Here is a 23,855-nt window from a genome sequence, read left to right as displayed (position 1 = left end):
AGACCTCAATAGATAGAATGCACTATAATATAAACAAGTAAAATAAAATAATAACAAGTAATACTAAAATATTAGTAGTATAATTACTACCTTTGGGTTATATATTGTATTGCTTGTAAATGTAAAAAATTGGGGTTATAAGAGTATTAGTTATTCTACTTGTTTATATTATAGTGCATTCTATCTATTGAGGTCTTGTATAATCCCTGATGAAGCGGATTAATTCAGCAAAACGCGTTGGATTATCAGAATCCATTACAACATCTCAATGATATTCACAATTGTTTGGTGTTATGTACTGAGCATTTTTCATGGAATTTCAATCCATTGTTTTTATGGACTGCCTTTAAAGTCCCACAAATATACCTACCTTTCTATTGCCAACTTGTTCTTTGAAGGTGCCATCTAACGGGCATGTCAAATATTTGTAACAAAATTGCAGCCACTATAGTGTTGGGACATCTGATATGTGCATAGTTGTTGCATGACTCAATATAGTGTAAAGAAATTCCTAATTCTATCGGGTTTTGGTGGAAAACCTTATTCTATACAATTTTAGATACTTTTATTAATTTATAAACATGATGTTGGCACCGAAGATGGCATGTTTGGCTTGTACTGCAGTTTCTATGGTACAGTAACCACCCAAGACTTTATGTTGGAGTTTGTTTATCTCCATCTGTTTACATGGATCTCTTCCATGTGCAATTGTTTCTTATTTTATGAGTTCATGAGAATGGGAAATATGACTTCCACCAAAATGAACTTTTCTGTAAAGGAATGTGTGTATGACTGTGGTCTGGAAATGAGACGTAAGCTGCCATGGGGAGAGGGCAACTGTAATTGGTTGCCATTTTGCTATACAGTGGGGCTGATTTCCAAAAGGAGAAGAATGTTCACTTTACAAAATGTATTTTTTAGAGTGGAAAGGTAAAACTATATCCATTTGAAAAAGGAGATTTGTTTTGCTTGCACATGTTTGGATGAGTTAGGTCTGTTAATTTATAAGCTGAATGAACATTTCTACCCTATGGGGTTGAATAACTAAAGTCATATAGGCTGTTGAGTTAGAAAAATAATTCTCCCAAAGCTTAGTTGACTTTCCCAAACCAATCATGTGCAAACAAAAATCCTTTTTTTTACCCTCCTTTCACTTAATTGGGTAAGCAATGGAAAAATTCAGCCTAATTCATCTTTAAGAAGTCAGCCGCTATGACCGATATAATGCTGCTGAATAAAAATGATATTTCAATAAAGAAGAAACAGCAGCACTTTGCCTTCCCTAATAAGAATATTTCAATTTTGTTTTAAAAGGATACAGCACTGTGGCTTTTGATGGCACTCCAAGTTATGGTCATACCCCGTCTCACCATACAACACAGTTTCCGAACCATACCTTCAAACATGAAGATCCTATTACCCAACAAACCTCTCTTGGTAAGTCTTCCAGATATGTCATTCTCCATTGACATCCACTAAAAATGCTGATAAGCCAAGATATTGTTACCAATTTACTCAGCATCTGTTATTTAGTTGTACATTGTACCTAGAAGGAGGAGGGGGGTGACCATATTTGTTCCAAATCTGTTGTTTTAGAATTGGAGGGAATTTTAGAGTCATTGTACAGTGATAGGATGTATGTCACTTTAAGCTTTTTACATATGTTTATTTTATATCTCCAATAAGGATATCAATTTTTTTTCATTGGAGGAACACAGACGTTGCTATTGCTATCTAATGCTACTAAAATTGCTGATCAATAAAACGCTAGACAGATATACAAGATACATATTAATACACATGTATATGCATTATTATAATATTATTATTTTTATTTTTTATTCCAGCTAGTTTATAGCAGGCTGGGGGAGAGAAGGACAGGACTAGAAGCCAATCATATGTGCTAAATGCAAACATATTGATATGGAACAAGAATAGAGAAAAGCAAATAGGCAAATTATCTTAATAGTCTCCTGCTGGTAGTTTGCTTTATATTTAGTATTATCCAAAATAGTGATCAATAGTTTTATCATATCATGTGGCATCATTTTTAACTATTTAGGATGGCACAGCTACTTTTACATAGTTGTAAAAAGATTTTTTAGGTATTTCTTTTGTTGTATTGTTATTATCATTTGGTAAACCCACATTTGTGAGGTATAATGTTACTGGAAACCTTAAAAAAAATCCTGCAAGTTAAATAACCCCCTCAATGTGGGACAAAATCCTGAAATATTATATCTTTTTATTATAGCCTTTATAATATAGTCTTTATATTGGCTGTTTTTGTGTATTGGTTAACTTTAGGGCTGCAGAAGAAAGTAACTAAAGTAACTCTTTATAACAATATAATTAACGTTTTCTTAAAGAGATACACTGTTACACTTTTATTGAATACACATGTAGGTCAGAATTTGGCCTCAGTGTTATAGACCAGATCACATATTCTGTCAATGCCTGACACCTACATGGAAGCAGTCTTGAGAATTCTCAATGATTAGATGCAGACTGCGTTTTCTGAAGGCTGAGATCTCATTTATACTGGTAATGCCAGTAAAGTGCAGACTATCAATCAGTGGTGATCAGTGCCGTCCCCTGGCTGGGATCTGCTTGTGGAATTTGTGTAGTAGATAGAAGGGGTAATGGATGTGGATAGTAAGTGATCACTGATGGTTTACTAACTGGATACCATTGCTTTACAGGAGACCAGCAGTATTCTGTACCTCCACCAGTGTATGGTTGTCACACCCCTACGGACAGCTGTACCGGCAGCCAAGCTCTTCTACTGAGATCCCCATATAACAGGTAGGTACAATAATGCCGTCTGTATTACAGATGTAATAATTAATTTTAAGGGCTTCTAAGGTCATGTACAACTGATATGCCCAAATAAAAGTAGTTGTAAACCCCAATCAATTGATATCTAAGCTCCACCATAATACTAGCCACTTCTTGTCAACAGATTGGGAGCAGTTGGGAAACATTTTGTGCATGTGGTTGCATTTGCATTGTTTTGGGGTTGCAGTGGGATTTCGGCACAGTTCCTGGATGCCACATGTTGCTCTGACCACATGGTTGCTTTGTTCTCCACTACAAATGCAAGAACAATGTGTGCAAACAGGTTGACCTGCAGGGCAGTATGCCGCCCCTGGGTGCAAAGTGGTAGTTTGCCAAATATCTTAGAGGAGCTAACTGCACAGTTCATATCTGAAAGAGGCCATAGCTTGCCAAAGTACTGTGTGTACCCGCAGCCACTATTTGTCTACATTCACACCAATGGTGAATGTATGGCATTTCCAAGGCCGGGTTCCAAGAGGGTGATAGCAGCAGATCATGTCTGTATAAAGTATGATTTAATGACCACGTAGTCTCCATTGGAAGCCTATAGAGCAGACTGGCAATGAAGGAGCACTATTCAGAGAAAGAGACAGAGCATATTCAGATAGGTCAAGGATAAGGACCTTCATAGCAAGGTCACCAGATATTATTTCAATTTAGGTGGCATGTTTAAAAATTTTGAATCATTTCACTTAAAATGACCTGAACATTTTAAAGTACATGTGATTTTGGTGATTGGGTTTACATCTATTTTAAAGATGTTGATCATTGAAGCTGGGTGATTCAGCAAACCTGGAATGGATTTCTCCAAGTCATTTGCTATTTGAATCTTGAAATGTTTTGAATCCTGGACCAGAGCCATTCAAGGTTTGCTTGATCACTAATGAAGGGATATCTTCTCCAGATTTGGAGAGCTTTAACAAATCAGGCCCATGGACATGGAAAAATTCTTTCCTCCCGCTTCAAAATCTGAATTCTTCTTTCCCAGTCAGTGTTCTAAAGCATTAGGCTAGGGACAACAAAGCATTCAGCATTTTATGATGAGTATGAATGGTTAGCCCCCATATTTTAGGCAGTATATTGGTCCAACACATCCATGATAAACATGGACCTGGCAGGTCTGAACATTAGTTTAAAAATTACTGTTATTAATATTATGTATCATTCACCAGCAATTATAAAATGTTTTCTAAAACCAAAGCTATTTTGATGCAGTTTTAATTGCCATTTGTACCATATTTTTAGAATTATATTTATTTTTTTATTTCTAAAATACGACTGTTGCAAAAAATTAAGTTATGCTATTTAAGCTGTATATATAAGCAAAAGGCAATAAGCAGCGCAGGTAGCATGGGCAGCACAAAGATTTAACTCTTGGTCAGGACACTATCTGCACAGAATTTGTATGTTATGTCCGTCTTTGTGTGGGTCCCCTCTAAGCACTCTGGTTTATTTCCTCATCCAAAAAACAGACTAGTAGGTTATTTGGGTTTTCCCTAAATTGGCCTTAGACTGCAATAAGAACGTATAACTATGGTAGGAACATTAGATTGTGGGATTCTCTAAGAGACATGACTATAGACTTTAGTAAAGTGCTGTGTAATATGTCATTGCTACAAAATGCTATATAAATAAGGTGTTCCATGCATATTTACACGTTTATGCATCCCTATTTAATGTACAGTTCTGGGTATATACTTGCTCTAAATCAATACTATTTATTCATAATACCAATAGTAATAATAATAATATTAATATGAGCATGTCTTTATTTGACCATTAAGTTTACGTGCATCAACCTGCATTATGTTAACAAAAAACAACCTATACATTTGAACGGGCTGCCTAATGCACTATAATAGACTAAAAATGTATGCAGAATTTATGGCACTGCAGTGCATGCTAGTTCCAGTCCTTAGATGTGGTGGCTGCATTTGTTTCAGACCTGTTTTTTCTCTGCAGTAATATATTCCAGGCAATATAAAATACACATTACAAAATATTGTAGCTTTGTATTAATTAAAATATCAATAAAAGTACTAGTAAGGGGCTACCCATTATCCATTCCCATTTGATGTAATCATGTGCTATAGTGCTTTTGCACACAAAGGTGACAACCTTGTACTGAATTGCAGAATGGCTGTACAGCATAGTCAGCCAATAAAAGCAGACTCAACTCATTGGCAGGATTTGCTGGGTATTTTCAATGGAAAACTAGATACAAAACATGGTGGCTTAGTGGTTAGCACTCCAGCCTTTGCAGTGCCAAGTCCCAGGTTCCAGAATGCTATCTGCATGGAGTTTGTAGGTTCTCCCTGTGTTTGTGTAGGTTTCCTCCAGGTACTCTAGTCTCCTCCCACATTCCAAAAACATTAACTGACCTTGGACTGTGTTGGAGATCAACATACATAAAGACAATAAAATATGATTGAGGTAGGGACATTAGATTGTGAGCCCCTTTGAGGGGCTGCTAATGACATGGCCATGGACTTTGTAAAGCAGCAGTTGCCAATTGGTGGTCCGCAAGAAGATTTTGGTAGTCCGCGGCTCAGGTCCGTGCACTCCCGAGTGGGTTCAGGAGAAGGACGCACCGGCCAGAGCCGTGGACCACATCCCCTGTGCGAATCCCTGGCTTAGGGAAGTGGGCTGGCTGTATTTCCCTCTCCCATCGCAGGCTCAGAACTGCGATGGCAGAGTGGGCAACATTATGACATTATGACGTCACTATGGGGGAGGTTCCTCCTCTTAGATTGACAACCGGCTCCCCGAGCATACACGCTCAGGAACTGGTAATTTTAGTGGTCCACGGGACCAAAAAGGTTGGCGACCGCTGTTGTAAAGTGGTGCGTAATATGTTGGCACTAAATAAATACTCTAAATTAATAATATAATGCATATTTTCCACTTTAAATAATAATATATAACAGTACAGAAAGTGGTTGTCGGTATTTTGAATTAACAGCCCTTGATGGGAAACCCCTTGAAAAATCTGTTTTAGGATTTCCAGCTTTTCTTAACAGCAACCAGAAAAAAGTTCAGCGAAATTTTTAGACACACTTAAAGTATCATATTTCTTTTCATAACATGTTCGGCAATGAATAGGAAATCATTTCTCAACTCTTGGTGAACTTGGATCCAGTCCTGTATCACCCTGATAAGACTTGTCTGGAGACTGGTACACAAAGCACCGCACAGCCAATGAGAAAACTGTGAGCTGGATATGACACCAGTAAATGCTGCAATGCTCCTAACTGGCCTGGGGTCACTCCTTCCACTTTCCCTTTTCTATATTATATGACGTCAGGATAGAGGGTTAATGCAAGCTGAGGTCAGGGCTGGCTAGTGTAACATTAAACTTAGTGTAACCTCTGGAAGACTCACAGAAATTAGGATTAGTGACTGAACTTTTGGGAGATGCCTTCTGAACGACCTGCATTGTCCTGAGTTGCCAAAAGTAGCATCACAAAACTATATATTATCATCAGTGATGCATTTCTTGCAGAAGCATGGCTCCCTTGACATCCGCAGATGTTCAGGAAATAAGATGTCAAATAAATCCAGTATTTTTCTGTTTGAAATAGTGGTGAAATAGGACAGGGCTATGTAGAAATTTGGACAAAAGCTGTAAACGGATTTCTTTCAAGCTGTATTTATCAAAGTTCAAATCAGCAATCAGATAAAAAGAATCTTTATTTAATGTAGTTTTAACTTTATTAACTTATATATGAACAAAAACCTATTTTAGTATGTTTGACATCATTTCTAACTTTAAAAAAATTTATCAGGAATGCAATTTGTTTTTGTAAATGTGTCTACGAGCTTCTGTAGTAAACTTGCAATTAGCAGTTCAGCCTACCGTGCAGATTCAATCAGATGGCCGTTGGGATGCCCATTGGGTCCATCAAGGGGTCGGCGTGGTCAAATTGCATGGCTACCATTGGTGGAGTTTATATATACAATTGTCTTATTATGGTGCTCCAGGTCAACAGACCAAGGGTACCCATGCGGCCAGTGGAAACTGTTTCTACATATGGTCCTGAAACAACCTTGTATATAAGTCTACCAGGGAACTGATTAGGAAGTCAAGAGAGCAGTGGACTTTCTTTGCTTCTGCTGATCAAAAGGGTCTGTCCATAGTGGGCTTAGATACTAAGTCCAATGGTGGTTGTTCAATGATGGTAGTAGTAATGCTACTAGATTGTAAGCTCTTCGCGGCAGGGACCTTTCCTCCTGTATCAGTGTCTGTATTAGTCTGTCATTTGCAACGCCTATTTAATGTATAGCTCTGAGTAATTTGTTGGTGCTATATAAATCCTGTTTATTAATAATAATAATAATAATAATAATATTAACAATAATGTTGATGAGGATTTAGCTGGAACAATAAAAGTAGATACTGGTGGTATGTAAGAGCATACGGTTGGTTCCGAATTTCTGATGAGATGGATTAATGGTCAGGGGGCAAGCATATATGCAACCCCCACACTATTAGCCCTTTTCAATCTGTACATATATTACAGTTTTTTTTGTTATTTATTTAGTTATTTAACAGTTATTTTGTAATTATTTGAATTACCTTTTTACTAATTATTTGGCTATTCTTGGCTTGCATCTGATAAACGCAGCCTCTAGGAAGTCCCTCTGGAAGCAAAAAGCCATCCCGATAACATGACTCACACTTCCAGGGTCTGTAGAGTGGGGGAGTCTGGGAAAAGATTAAAGCTCTCTCCACTTCTGGGGTCAAGAACCCATCATCCTTACTCCGCAGGCCAAAACAAACTCAGGATGATCTACTACTGAGTTCCTTTAAAGTTCCTATTTTTCTTTAAATCCAAATTTCCTTTCATTTGACTCCACCGATCATTATTCCAGCCTCATCTTTCCATACACATAGTGGAAGAAGTGAAATTTAATTGGTTTTATACTGAAATATTTTTACTCAGAGCTGAATGGAAATTCTTCACATTATAGTGACATAGAAAAACAAGAAGGACAAGGAATGGTAACTGAGATTCATTTACTAACTTGGTCAATGGCAAAAGTTGTATGCACCAAAGAAACAAAGAATGGAGAGACACACTCAAACTGAGAGTCAATATATCAGGTTTTTTTTTTCAAAAGCTCAGGACTACATATGTAGACCATAGCACTCTGTTTTGATGGGAATTAAACCTTATATTAGGACCTTTCTTGGTTTGAGAAACCCTCGATATTGTTGGCTTTTACAGTTCTTTTAGGACGTGTTCTTTGTATAACCCTCCATCCACATGGGCTGCCCTCCCAATGCTCAACACACCGAAAGACACCAAATCTCATTCTTCTTCCTAGCTGATTCAACACCTTTAACTATCCTCGTTCACCAGTTATTTGCATATGACTCAGTCACCCTCAACCATGAAACTCCAGGGTTCCTAAAGAGGTTGCTAGAGGTTTTGTAAACTGTGGCCAATTGACCCAACTGATGATGCCAAATCCATATGTAGGGGCCAGCTGCATGACATTAAGGATCTTTTAAGTTTTCTTTAAGGGTGGCATTCTAACCACAAGTGTAAAAGGAATTCTTTTCACTGGTCACTAATGTAAGAGGCTTTTTCTCAATAACCTACAAAAAATGCATTTTAGAAGGGGTACCCGGAGATCTAGACAGAATTTCAAGGGTCTCTCTGCATTTTCTCAATTGGTTGAGAAATACTGCTCCATATGGACTTTTGGGGCCATTTACAGCTACAACACCAAGACAACTTTATAAATATATATATATATATATATATATATATATATATATATATATATATATATATATATATATATATATACATATAGTAGGTAAGGAGGTTCTGCTTAATAATTGAGAAGTTTGCATCCTTATTTGGAAAAAAGGTTTAAATCCAATAAATTGAAGCAGACCTCCATTATGAGTTTTTAAAGATTCACTACAACTGTGATTGTCACTTTTGCTGGTCAGCTTTCCTGATATAGGGAGAGCACATGTAATAAAACTACTGGCAGGATCAGCAGGTAATAAACTATCCTACAGATGCAAAAAATACTGTGTTAATACTAGTGGTAGGTTGTATCCTGCATTCCATTTTCTATATTGCCTTAAGTTGTAGGACTGCGGATTTTAGATGTTGACATGAAGGGGGGAGGAAAAGCTTTGGAAGGTTACCACACATGGAGTCATTATGGTCAGCAGATTGCCGGTTTACAACCAAATCACCAATGTGACCATCAGTCCTTATCAGGAATGGATCAATGAACTGGAACATATGTAAGGGTTTAAGTGTTTACCTTTCCTGGAAAGACTGGGGCTCTTCTCTGAACAGCTGGAGAAAAACAGAAATGCTTTAAAGAAACCAATGAGATGCATATTTTTTTACATTTAGTCCTTTTAAAAGATGACACCAACAAGGAACATGTCTGCTTACCGATCCACAAATATTGCACTGCTGCTCCACAATAATGATCTGAATGTACAATGTTTATTTTTAATTCTTTAGGATGTGGTAGTGGTATGCTACAACCTAGGTGCCCAACCTGTGGAACTTTGGTACTTATTCTGCTAACATTGGACCTCCGCAGCCAGTAGTCTGTATTTTCTTTGCCTAGCTACTTACTCCAGGACAGTGAAAGAAAATATCAGATAAACTAGTTACTACTCATTTAAGGCTGTGCCAGTGGTTATTAAGGTAACTGTAGGGTGGCACCAACATTTTAAAGCAGAAATAAAAAAAAAAAGTTATGCCTGACAGGCAGTAGGGGCAGGCTATGTCTCTTCTGCAATAAACCAAATGTACTTAATACTCCGATTCTAAGTAAACTCACATCTTCCTGCTCTTTTGGATGCAGCAAGCCTGCAAACATTGGAGCATTCTGTAAGTAATTCACTATCTGACAATAGGTATTTGTCAGCAGAAGCACTAAAGCACAAAGATAGCTCCTTATAAACATGTTATGACTAGAAATACAGAATCGGTCTGTAGACATATCTATGCTTCTTTTTTATAGGTCACACTATGCTGCTGCTATTATTAGTTACTATCACTATTTACTGCTACTGTATGTCTGCTATTACTGGCCATTTCATTCGCACCATAATACTTGGGTAAATAAGGGAGATATTAGCACTAAACCCTTTGATACAAACATTTATATTTTTTAATTTTGAAAAAACTATAGGGTCTATTTATAAAGCATTGAATCTTGAATTGACTAGACATTCTCTTTTGGAGAATTGACCACAGGGACCTTGCAGATTTTCCACCAGAATATTTTTCGCGGTTGTCAGAACCACTGCTTTATAAACAAATGCTTATATATAATTTCCATGTTTTTTTAATATACCTACCCTTTAGCTCTACTTGGGCATCTTGAATATCTGAGTGGCTATGGCACACATCTTCCACTGATCATTTCCATTAATGAGAATTCTTTGGATTTGGTGTCAGCCAAAACATCAGTTGAGATACAACGCTGACAAGTACGTTGGAGGCATTTACTGCAAAAAAAAGTTGAATATAAAAGTGTGATACACATTGGCACATCACATCATAGTTCTCAATACCCTGAGTGTTACAATGCTACTTTTGAAGTAATAAAGTGCAATAATGGTTGTCCCCCTTCAACAGAAAGTGCTTAGGAAGAACCACACTGGCAGGATTACCATGTAAATTAAAATTCAGCAATGGCACAACTACAAAAAAAGACACACTAGACTTAATTTACTAAAAAAAAAATGAATGTTCCCATAGCAAAGTGACTTATCCTACTGGAAGGGGTAAAGGAGAATATGCTCTGCTAACTTCAACCTGACGGTCACATGGAAGAAAATCCTTTTTTAGATTTCTTTGCATATGATTAAGTGTTCTCTTATGCTAAGAGAATTTTTACAACATTCACCAAGCTATGTATTTTATCCTTTGCAAGATGATAATACACCTTGGTGATTGAACAGCCTAAATTTTTTAGTCATCAGCCCCAATGTAGCTCTTCTGTATAGCGACCTCTCCTCCTGGGTCACTGTGTGTATCTCTCTGTTATTTGCAACCCCTATTTATTGTACAGCACTGCTTAATATGTTGGCGCTATATAAATCCTGTTTATTATTATTATTATTATTATATTATTTATTATAATATTAATATTAGGGGGTTAGCTAACACCTATTACAATTTTACAGTTTTCCCCTACATATTTAGATTTTGTTATACTATATACAGTATAAAAGTATACATATCTAAGTATATATATATATATATATATATATATATATATATATATATATATATATATATATATATATATATATATATACTTTAACTGATCTAAAATAAAAAAGAGTTCGATGGGACATAGGAATGTGTTATGCAATATATTATTTTCCAGATGACATTTTTATTATAGTTTTTGAAATTCACATCTGTGTGTAAGATAAACTAGCTTTGTGTTTTTTTTAACACTTGGCTCAATACAGCAATTCCTGGCAACAAGTGAAAGCAATCTATGAGCTACTAATGTTACTAAGCAAACAACGCAAAGAAAAAAGCACATCAATTCATTTAATCTGACTTCTCTTTAATCTACTAGAACCAGGGGGCAGAGCGCATCTCACAAAGTCGATGGGAATAATATTATTAATAATAATAATAATAATAATAATAATAAAATTAATAAAAATAAACAAGATTTATATAGCGCCAACATATTACACAGCTGATCTTGCTGATATAGCTTCTGAAAGGTTTTTCCTTGGTGATCCTAAATTCCCTGTGTTCCTAGGTTTTCTAAATGCTGTGAATTGTTTCCCAATAACTAACCAAGCATAAAAACTCTGCCCATGTACGTCTCATGACATGAACAAAATGTAATAAATTTATATATATATATATATATATATATATGATCAATAGGTAATATAGATAAGGAAGCAAATAACAAAAGTTTGTTAGTGTTTGTATTCACTTTAGTAATAAATTCTGATTTGTTGCAGGTAAATTATATTGTGGTTATTAGGCTGTTCTGACAAATACTGGGCCCCTATATACTCACAACGATAAATCTGCACAATCATTAAAATAAACCTATCACAGATTCCTATTTAATGATTTCTGCAGGTCTATATTATGCTCACCCTTTCAAATTTAACTTATAAATGTTCCATTTGGGCTTATCAGTCAGTTCCAAGTATGAGGAGCAATACAAATCACTTCATTTATTTCAGGCTGCGATCATCCAAGATCATTCAGAATAATTGTTCAGTCATACAATAGAAAGCCAGCTCTCCTATTTAGCATCACGCAGTATAGTAAAGCTGTCGTCACCTCGGTAGTGCTGGAGTTTTTTCCTCTTCCAACTCTGAGAGCATTCCAAACCGTTAACTGTCTAAGTGCTACCTTGTGTCACTCCGGCCAATCTGATCCCAGGACTGGTTTCTATTTCTAATTTTTTTTACTGAACAGTTGCTGGTTGGGATAAGTAACCAAGTTCATCTCTCTTACACTTTTAACTCTTATAGGTAATTAGCAATGTGGTTTAAATGCCAGTACCGGTACAGCTGGTGATATATATCCCTGTGTGCCACCACCTCACAATGGGTATTCTTACATGAATACTTGTATCCTTTGTGTCTGTGCAGAAATCCAGCATAAAACAATACCTATACTTCACCACTATGGATGGGTTCCCTGTAAGAAGACTGGTCACTGCGGACTTCTCTTTTTGTGCAGGGTGACTGGTCTTGTCTCCGCCCCCTGTAGTGTTCTACAGGCAGTCAGCTGTGGGTGGACCTTCCAAGCCCCTCCCACAGCTTTACTCTCTGCACAAGCAGAACAGATATGATATCATCTCTACTTTTACAAGGTAATATCTGTGTTTTAAAGGTATTTGGTGCACAGAAAGTGTATTTATACCTTTGAGACCTTTTAATAATATATTTAAATACATTTTTAGTGCTCAACGTTTAGCATTAATGTATATAGGTAATTAACAAATTGTCATGAAAATGCATTTCAGGTAAAATACACCCTGAGCAAGTAACTAAATAGTTCCTCCTGGCAGAGAGTCCATTGGATATGAGGTGGAGCAAGCAAAGGAATTAAGAGTTCTGGGCAGTTGGGGTTTTATATACAGGAAGTAATGGAGTAGGTATAATAGCCAGCAGTTTTCCAATTCAAATTAGTTCTCCGTCACCCTTTTTGATCCTATTTTTTATTTTTCTTGCTGTGATATGGCTTACATTTATCAAGCATTCAAAGCACATTCGCACAGCTAGATGACTCAGAGAAAGGGACGCACTCCTCTCCTCCCGCATGATCACTGAGCTCCTTGAAAACAGAAAGAATTAAAAAAAAGTAGATAGTGTTGGGCTTTCTTATTGGAAAGCCCAGTATGCACTGCATAAAATAACTAATTAAAGCAGTGTATATTGTAAAGAAAATAAATATTTCCTACATATATTGTAAAAAATATACAATATTAGGTTATACACAAAATAAAAAAAATGTTACCTATTCCAAACAAGAAGTACAAGTTTATTTTATGCTTTTGCTTTTACACATTGAAAGGTAAATATTTTGATGCAATTACTGTTTTTTTTGTTACAAGTATCTGGAAATAAAGCCTTGAGTATAATCTGGGCTACAGACAGCCAAATACTGGGGCGAAGGTCACGAAAACAGTTTATATGGAAAAAGATATCACTGAAAATAGACATTTTTAGCAATTAATGTATATTGAATAATCTAATAACTATCATATTGATTGATGATGTTTCAAAAGTGACAGGCCCTCTTTGTGTATTGTGCGTTATAAACAGGGGCTCAAGTTAAAATGGGAGTGGAAAAACCACTTATGAACTTTCTCATTACAAATCCAAGAAAAAAGTTAAGAAAAGTTAATATAAGCAGAAACCCCAGACAAACATTAACTCATGCTTTTATATCTAACCCTAGAGGATGCTGATTGGTATCAATATGCTGCAAGAAGGTTCTGGAGAATATAATAAGACAGAACAAAAGGGCAATGGTGACATGCAAAGAGCTGTAGCCGACTGCAGCCAATCAGAATGTATCTTCATCAGCTATGAGCACTTTATATGAGGGGGTGCTGAGAAGTCCCTGACTTTGCCCCCTTCAAGGTAAAATAGAAAAATGATTGTAGGGGCAAATGACAGCCTAAAATCTTAGTATGTACCTGTGCAAATATCAGGTCTTTGCGATTCTTAAAACTGTTTTTTCTTTTAGTGAGAAGCTGTGATGGCTGTGAAACAAAAACTTCATGACGGCCCGTAACTTCAACAACGTGAAACTTGCTTGTGCCTCTGCCATCACAGCTTCTCACTAAAAGAAAAAACAGTTTAAAGAATCGCAAAGTCCTGATATTTGCGCAGTTACATATTAAGATATTAGGCTGTCATATGCCCCCACACTCACTTTTATATTTCATCTGGAAGGGGGCAAAGCCAGGAACTTCTCAGCACCTCCTTGTATATGGCTCTCTGACTAATTGAATGAAAATCTGTACAGGGTTGTAATTTAGTGAATGCAAAAGTGCAGTCTATATGGTTTATTCTATTTTGCATTTAATCTGGCAACCTGACCTGTTTGCCGCTTTCGTGAGCTATGCAGCTTTGCTTAAAAAAATGTCTTCTTGAGTCTGCATGTGCATACCGCTCCTCCAATTCATTCCTATTGGGAGCCATTCTCATGAAGGCCTTCAACAGTCCTTCAGATTACATATATCCTTGTAGAAATCAAAGGAGCCATCATGCATATGTAAAATAATGGTGCAGCTAAGGCACCACTACCAAATGTCCTATGATGACAAGTAATATTTAACTTAGGGCAGCATGGTGGCTCAGAGTGAGCGCTCTAGCCTTTAGAGCACTGGGTCCCAGGTTCAAATCTTGGCCAGGATGCTATGTGCATGGAGTTTGCATATTCTCCCTGTGTTTGAGTGTGTTACTTTCTACATCCCAAAAACATACAGTTAGTTTAATTGGCTTCCCCGAAAAGTTGACCTAGGACTGTAATAAAAACATATGACTATGATAGCAATATTAGATTGGGAACCTCTTTGAGGGACAGCTAGTGACATGTCTATGGACTTTATACAGCCCTGCATAATATGTTGGTGCTATATATTACCAACCAATACTGTGTAATAATAATTTAGTCAAAGGTGGTTTTTCAGTATTAAAGCTAAAGGCAGCCAAACAATGGAGATGATCAGTGGCAACCTACACAATTAAAATAGTGATCAATAGTTTTTTCTTTTTTATATTTTTAGTTGTTAACGCTAATTTGAGCTGATCGGGTCAGATCTTGCAATGCCCATCTCCAGGCAGGATTCAGTTTGTCTCCTGATCTCCAATTATGTCCATTAGTTAGTTTAATTGGCTTCCCCCCAAAATTTACCTTAGACTGTAGTAAAGACATATGACTATGGTTTGGACATTAGATTGTGAGCCCCTTTGAGGGACAGCTAGTGACATGACTATAGACTTTGTACAGCGCTGTGTAATATGATGGTGCTATATAAATACTATGGAATAATAATATTACTCCTTCTGAGCCCTGGCTTCCATGGCCCCACTCTATGATTAGAGTGTGGAAGGAGAAGCAGCAGAATGGCGAAGTCATCTCTCTATCATTCAGTTTTCTCCTTCTATCAGCATGCTTCTTGTAGGAAGGTGACCTGATCGGCTCCTTGTGCTTCAACTCTTTCTCTTATACCTGAGCTCTGATATACAGAAATCAGATAGACATAAAAATCACTGTCGCTAGAAACAATGTGATCATTTCTAGTGACAGATGAATGAATAAGTGCTGTACACAGATTCTGTTCTATGGAGGAGGAAGGATAAGCACCCCACTGTGCTCTTTTCTATAGGAAAGGATAGATTCCTCCGTCAGGATAAATTGATGAACGTCTTCGGAGGACTGAGGATTTTTGCTCAAAATGAGCACCACCATTGTCTCAGGCGACAATCATCTGACAGGTGTGAGTATGAAGTTTTAGTATAGAGTAGTGGTATTTTAGTATTAGGTTTTCTGCCCCTGGGCAACTACAGTGAGTAGTAATCTGTGAGTGGCAAAATCCTGGCAGAGCAGTTCCACTTTTTTTTGTATTAAAACTGCTTGTAAAAATTACTTGCAAATGCTTAAAAATGTAATCATTTCCAAGTGGCACCAATTCAAGTCTATGGAGGCAGCAGAGGTGGCAAATTGCCCCAGGATACTACGTGCAGCATCCAGAATACACTATGCACAGCCACACCACCACTTGTCTAATAAAGTATAATGAACTAACACATTCAGTCCTATGTTTTTAACTTTTTGCACTAAAACTGCTCACTACCTCTTGCAGAAACCACTCATCTGAACTTAACCTAAATCACATGTCCATTTTTTTTTTGCTTGCATTAAAAAAACGACTTTAAATTCCCCAGGTTATATTTGCCTGTTAATTGGTTAGGGTATTTTAAATAATGAATAAAAAGATTGTGTGTATTAATAATGTTTTTTTTGTGCTTTTATGTGGTTTTATGTATTGGAAATGAGCCTTTTAATGTAAATATTAAGAAAATTTTGTTATTTTTATATTATATGTTGTTGATATTGGCCTAAAATATCCTGCTACAAAAATTGGTGTTCTTCACCGTATATTCTTTTTTTTCTGGGTTCAATAAGGGATGTGGGCTATGTGATATATAACATATGTATAGGTGGGAATCTTCTTCTTTGTATATTTTAAATAATGACTATAAAAACAGCATTTGTAAAACTTCTATATATTAAGACAAATATTTATTGAAGTTTTCTTTGCAAACCCCATACAATCCTCCTTCTGGTGTTGGAAAGGTTAATGAACTTAATTAACCAAAGGCAGATCGGTGCCCTGTTTTGGCCGCCCTGTTTAGTAACAAAGGTAATAGCTTTCCAGGGGCACACAGTGATATGCAATACATTTAGATTAATGACAATCCGTAGAAAAATGAGACCACTTGTTGAAAAGAACCCAGCAGAACAGGGCAAAAAAAAAACATTTAAAGTTAAAAATGACGTGTCATCTCAACACAAGTTTAAAAGAATCTCCTGCTGTAATTTTCCTGAGCTGGTATTTCTAATAAAAAAATGGTCCTGGAGGTATTAATTACACTGGCGGTACAGGAAGAATTTGTGGAATTGCTAAAAGCAGTGGTACAGACCAGCACGGGATGACGGGGAAACTGCAGGAGAGAAGATAGGTTTGGAATTGATATGAAGAATATTGTGTGAGCTTCATGCCAGTCCAGACCCTGTAATGAGTGAGGCACTTTATCAGGCAAGGCTAAAAACCTAAAAAACAAAACCAGTTAGCATGGAGATTCTTAAATTATTTTTTCTTATATTAAATCATTTTCTTCTTATATTATTATTTTCTTAAAAATCTATATAGTGGAAGAATTATTTCTGTATATGGTATCTTGGATGCAGAATGGTTAGTCTTGTATGCAACAAGGGTTACATTACTTTAAAACCCAATTGTGTGAAAAATCTTACGGCTTATAAACAATTATTTATACGATTTATTGTGCTGTGTAATACGTCGGCGCTTTATAAATATTAATGATTTAGAAAGCGCAATTAAACATTCAGTCAAAATCAGCTAAACACATTTGAAACGGCAAAAAAAGTGCTTTAAAATTAAGCAAAGTCTTCAAGTGTAGGAAAGTCTGTCCCCTGCCAGCATTCTGAAGAAGGTTCCCTAATTAGGATTTATATATAGATATAGGATATACATTTCAAGAAAAATACTTTTTGTTTGGCTATTAGATTGTATTTAGCAAATTTAAAATGAATCTTTAATTGAGCTTTATATTGGGCGTGTATCTGTAGCTCAAAGTGGTTTTAGTTCTGGATAGTGTCAAAGGGTGGGAACCACTTAGGTTTTTAGGCTGTTTTTGTTTCAGAGATATGTACCTTCAGTAAAGATCTGCTAATCAGTATCTGAATCATGTTATTACAATTTCTAGCAAATAAGTGATCGGAGTAGCAATTGGTTGCTGAACATTACTACAATCATGTTTTCTCTGAATAATATATCTACAAAGTTGCACAGCCAATCCTTTGGTCTATTTGATAATCGCAATTGCAATTCTTCTGACCATTTATCAGAATGCATTATACCTTCCTGTGTTCTGTGTTTAAGACCTACCTGCTGACATGGCCATGAGGGTTGGGCCCCACGTGTCTTGTAACTTTTCAACCATTCACACATGTATTCCTTATCCTCCTGACCTTGCCATTTGCTGCAAAACGGGTTGAGTAACGGTCCCACTACTAAAGCTCTCCAAGGCTGGAGAGGATACACTTTTATCAGTGAAGCTGGGTGATCCAGCAAACCTGGAATGGATTTATTCCAAGTCATTTGATATTTGCTACAATGGATCTGGTCCAGGACACATTTGCTAGCAAATAGCAAATTCCTTTGAAGAAATTAATTCCATGTTTGCTGGATCACCCAGCTTCACTAATCAAAGTGTATCCTCTCCAGCCTTGGAGAGTTCTAATAAATCAGGTCCATTGCAGTAAATCTTTAGTGATCTGTGATCTATTGTCTGGAAAGACTCTCATAAGTAGTGTGTACCCGTATAAACACATGGTTTTGAAAATCTCCTTGTGGGACTTTCTTGTTTTAACTTTAGAATTTAGTTTTAGACAAATTTTGTAAATAAAAGTATTCTGATTTAGAATTGTTTAGGTGCCTAAACAAGTCTCATATGGGTAAATTTTTTTCTTTGTGTATAGTTATTTTGGGACTGGCACCATTTATTTCATCTGGTTGTTGCACCTAGATCTACAAAATAAAAAGACGTACCCAAAAACATATGAAATGGTGCTGGGAACAATAAAGATAAAGTTATATCTTGGTGTGCAGCTGCCAGTCTTGGGGAACATGAGATGAGCCCGGGGTGCATAGCTGATCATGGAGACTCAGTACTGTTCATGTTGCATAGTTTACTCCATTTTTTTTTAGCAATCAATTAATACTCCAAGTGAGTAATTACCAATTAATAAAAATATTCTGTTTAATTTAAATGTATGGAGGTGACTGCCAGAAAAGGATAACATCACTCACTAGTTACTATTGCCTCTGTTGTTTAGTCCCTACTCCTAGATTCCGGTTTATCAACCAGGGTTCTATGGAACCTTAGGGTTCCTCCAGATGTTGCTAGGGTTTCATTGAGCCATGAGTGATTTGTGTCTTTAAGGTCAGTATAAGTGACACTCATTATCTTTTTGGCTATCTGTATGGGTGACAATCTTCCCAATGGTCAGCAATGTAAGAGGAATTCATCCCACTGACCACCACACTAATATACGGTGAGCTAGATATAGTAATTATAGAGGGGTTCTCTAAGACCTGAATGTTATTTCAATGGTTCCCTCAAGTTAAAAGGCTGAGAAACACTGCTCTAGATAGTATATAAGTTGGTTCTGATGGCTGATGGTCACTTATTGCATCTGTTTTTATCACAGTGATAATCTGTACCAGATGACCTCACAGCTAGAATGCATGACATGGAACCAGATGAATCTAAGTAATTCACTGAAAGGGTAAGTGTTCGCCTATAAGTGTACCTGTCCATACTGCACTATTGGATCTCTGGTAATATATTTCCTTATACATTATTATTGTGTAATGAATACAGGAAAATAAATTACACTTTCTATGTGTGGTGTAATCATCCCCAACAAATAAAATGCAAAGAAATCAGATTAAAAAAATAAAATAATGGAGGTTGTTTTGGTGTAATGCTATGTGTGCCTAGTCATTGTAATAAAGGGAACATAAAGTGGAGTTTTTTTATTGTAATATAGACATACATCATTTTTTATTCAGGAAGTCTGCTCTTTTGATGTGAAATAAACCTAAAAAGGTTGGGTTATACCAGACATGGGCAAACTATGGCCCTTGGGCCATATACGGCCCGTTAGGCTTTTTTATCTGGCCCAGCTCCACTGAAGAAGATAGAGTTCAACGGGTCGGATAACGGGCCATGGTCTGCAGCTCTGGCCGGTGTCCCCCCACCACTGTCTGCGGACCATGTACGCTGTTCAAATCCCAGGCTCGGGGAAGTGGGCAGAACAACCAGCCCACTCTCCCATCGCCGATGGGGAAGTGGGGGGGGGGGGGGGGCAATGCCATCATGAGGTCACGTTCAGTGGCGTCATAATGGCATAACCCTGCCCACTATCCCATTGGCTTGGCCCATCTGCCAAATTTTAGGTCAGATTGTGGCCCTGAAGTAAAAACGTTTGCCCATCCCTGGGTTATATGGTCTGATGAGAATGTTTGGATAAAAAAAATGCTGCACAGAATTACAAAAAAAAGAAAACATCATGTCTCCTTTACAATTGTTCCCATACAGCACTGATGGCCAATGTTTTGAAAGGACATGGGGGACCTTGAATAGGGACCCTTAGAGGGACAAACTACATTTTTGGTTAGTGTGCAGAAAGTTGTCAGAGATTTCAGACATGGTTCTGGACCCCAGTCCCTGATAACAGGAGCAGTTGGAGATTGGGGTCATGATTTAGGAAACAGTCATAGACGGTTGACCCATTAAGAATGCTAGAGATCACTGCAATCACTGCCTCTTTGCAAGTCAATCTTTTGATGTTTGTGGTCCCTACAGTCCCCTTAAAAAATGTGGTCTTTCTCTAAGCAAAATCCAGTATAAAGGTTAGAGAAAAGGGGCAAAGAAACTAAACCAAACCTAGCAGTTCAACTACTAGTTTAAAGAATGAGTAAGCATCTAGGTAAAGAAAACAAAAACTACGGTCTACGAGAACCCCAAGGGGCACACAACAAATGTCAAAGGGCTACATGGAGCCCTTGGAGTATTGGGTGATGTGCCAACACCTTCCAGGCTTTTTCTGATATTAGGATGGCATCCCTAACACTTATTGTTCCGAATAATACCTATGCAACTGAAACACCATCAATTATCTAATCTATAACATTTTTATAGAATATTCATTGTATCTGCAGAGCGGAAATCCATCAACCTTGACCAACATCTGAACTCTAAATGTGAAATATTAAAGATGGGACCTTATCTTTAGGGAACAGCTAAAATACAAGACACAATAGACATTGTACAGCTCAGCCTTGCAGTTATAAAACATCACAGGCTTGAAAAAAAATGACCTGAACGTTCTTCAAGGATAAAGGAAGAAAATCTTTATAAATGATCTATGACCACACGAGCAAAGATGAAAAGTTCCTTTCTCTTTTTTTAGACCAAAGTTGCCGAATCTGTGGAAAATCAGGCCTAGACATAGCCTCATCTTCAAGATGTAAAGCCAAAATATTTATCAGTCTTTGTTTGGCTCAAACTTACAGTGCAGTTTGGTATGTCTAGTATGAATGGCCAGTAAATCAGAAATATCTGTTAACTATATGGCCAACTCTAAAGATTTTTTGGAAGTTTTTGCTAGTTATTGTGATCTTCTCTATTAAATCTCTCCCCCAGCCATTTAAAAGTAAAAGTTTATTGGAAGGATTAAAAAATCAACATGAATATTTTTCAAAATGACTGTATGCAAACATACTGCAAAATATATTATGTGCAGTAAATTTAAATAGCTAAAAGTAACATTTTTGTGAGTCATGCAAAGATGGTTTTATACAAAATGAGGCCCTGGGCAAAATATCATGCAGGGGCCCCACATGCACGGTATTTTTTTTTCTTCCACTGCTTCCTTTCTGACACCTGGACAAAGAGGGGGCCCTGGGAAATTGTCCAGTTTGCTTTACTCTAAAACTAACTCTGGTTTCGTGTCCAATGGTAAAAAGTTGTAAAGAATAAGAAATGGGCATTTTAAAATATGAAAATACATATAAACGCACAGAGACATGCTCTTTAGGCTCCAGAATTATAGTTTAGACCGGGGTGATGTGATAGCATTTGGTCCTGGTGGCAATGCAACTTGGTGGTGTCCCACATCAAGATATTTGATGTCCTAAGCAGGGGTTTTAGCAGTGAGGGGAGCATTGTTGGGTAAGTATACATACCTGGTTGAATAGGTTGCCACACATAGAAAAAGATAATGGCCCCATATTGCTGGGTGTAAACTGCAGGGAAGTACATAATCCACCTATCCTCTCTTGAACACCAGGATCAATATGATATCATGCACACAGTGATACAACTTTTCCCTATTCTAAAGAGAAACCTCTAAAGAGTGATTGGCTCAAATGCACATTTTTTTAGCATGTTGGTGAATCCTCTTCTTAAAGTACAGAGCTGAGTAATATATTGGCGCTATATAAATACAGTTTGATAATGATAATTCAATTAAAAAATATGTCTCTGATTAAAAATAAATAGGCTTGCCATAATCCAATCATTCTGCATTTCTATTCTCTCAATAGTGTGACTGCTGATTTACCAATAGATTTCATTTTTAGCTAAATATATTCTGTGCCTATGGTGCCTGTCCTTTTTTTAGTGGTTGTTACAAACAAATATTATTATGGAGGATCCGCAATGAAAAATTAGACTTTTCCAGCAGGAAATGAAAAGCCAAGCTTCATCAACTGCCTGTATATGACAAATGATGTATTGCTTACTGCCTCCAGTTTCTGTTACAAGTGTTAATTGTTGTTGTGTTTCTTTTTACAGTCACGGGACGACCTACGAAAACGACAGTCACAGCACACCCATGTTGTACAGCTGTGGGGGTCAGTACCGGATACACACACATGGAGTGTTCAGAGGAATACAAGTAAGCTTAATGCTACTTATTGTAATAAAAATATGAAGAGATTTGGGGTTCTTTTACACTTTTTAACTGCATTTAACAGCAAATTCATGTGGGATAACATGCAATATTTTGTATGTTGGGTTTAAGCAGCCTATTGCAATGGATGAACAATTATCCAAAATCTGTACCATGTTTGGAATGCAGCACACCCCTCAATGACAGCATATTCCTTTTGGTGCCTAGTGTACTGTGCACTGTCATTTTTGTGTTGAAGATTGTGTGTTTTGTAGTAGATTTGGAAAGCCACACATTACCACAAAGTATAGGTGTGAAGCTGGGAAGTGTATGAAAACCTAAAATCTATCTTGAAGTATGTTTGGCATCATGCCTTGCATTTTTCATGAATGTTGCAAAATGTCTTTTCTGTTTATCATGCCATTAAAATCATTTACTAAGCTAATGTTTCATAATAGGCGGCAGTGTTGTTAGCCTGTGTGAGCTTCAGATGGTCATTGGGCTGCTTGTCTTACAATTGATCCAATAGGCAGTCCAATGGCCAGCTGGAAACATTGCTTCTAATCGTAAGACAGCGCTTTCACAGCCAGTGTGCAACTGCACGGTTGGCAGAAGTTTGCAAACTGCTGCTGTGTGCCCGGGAGTGGCAAACTACACAATGGGTAACCATGTTTGCAGTTTATAATAAGACAACTACATGGCCAAAAGTGACGTATTGCTTTTGTGGACCACGGTGCGATCTGTTGCAGCCGCAGCCACAAGCAAAAGATGGTACCCAATTTTTCCTTTTCACTTGAATAGGACATGCTGGTACCTTGGCAGAACGCTTCAGCTCACCCTGGGTTCAAATTGCCCTTAGGGTTGCCAGTATGAAACAAGAAATGCTGTGATCAGTAGAATCTCTAGGAAATCTCTAGGAAACTCCAACATATTCCCAAAAAACTAATGGCTTAAGAAACTGTATACAGTGCAGCATATTTGCATACATTTTTTTATCTGAGTTTTTGGCTTTACAGAGTTCCACTGTTGTGTTGATAGCATCGTCAATGCAGTGACAGTTACATATAATTATTATCATCATAGTTTGAGACTTAAATGTTCCTAAATTTGTATTTTTGGGCAGAAAATAATGAGAAACAAGTAACCCACAAAGTACACAAAATCTGAGGAATTACCTCTGCAACTGGTACTTTTAAGGCCAATGAATATTGATTACAATAATATATGGGAAGCTTCCCATGTGGGGAT

At 37.0% G+C, this 23,855-nt stretch overlaps 1 protein-coding gene across 3 annotated transcripts in view; it reads left to right on the top strand.

The window, feature by feature from the left end:
• The window catches only part of WT1 (WT1 transcription factor), a 41,900-nt gene that overhangs the window by 8,922 nt on the left and 9,123 nt on the right, over nucleotides 1-23,855 (top strand). For 2 of the 3 annotated variants that reach the window (XM_072421876.1, XM_072421875.1), the window contains exons 2-5: nucleotides 1,315-1,437; nucleotides 2,703-2,805; nucleotides 19,359-19,436; nucleotides 22,511-22,613. In XM_072421876.1, the coding sequence (XP_072277977.1) occupies nucleotides 1,315-1,437; nucleotides 2,703-2,805; nucleotides 19,359-19,436; nucleotides 22,511-22,613 (407 nt within the window). The remainder of the gene's footprint in view (nucleotides 1-1,314; nucleotides 1,438-2,702; nucleotides 2,806-19,358; nucleotides 19,437-22,510; nucleotides 22,614-23,855) is intronic. The other variant, XM_072421878.1, reaches the window with a different exon arrangement.

This window comes from Pyxicephalus adspersus, chromosome 9 (assembly GCF_032062135.1).
Source record: "Pyxicephalus adspersus chromosome 9, UCB_Pads_2.0, whole genome shotgun sequence".
Classification (NCBI taxonomy): domain Eukaryota; kingdom Metazoa; phylum Chordata; class Amphibia; order Anura; family Pyxicephalidae; genus Pyxicephalus; species Pyxicephalus adspersus.
Note: the sequence above shows the minus strand (reverse complement) of the source record. Positions and strands in the feature narration are given on the sequence as shown.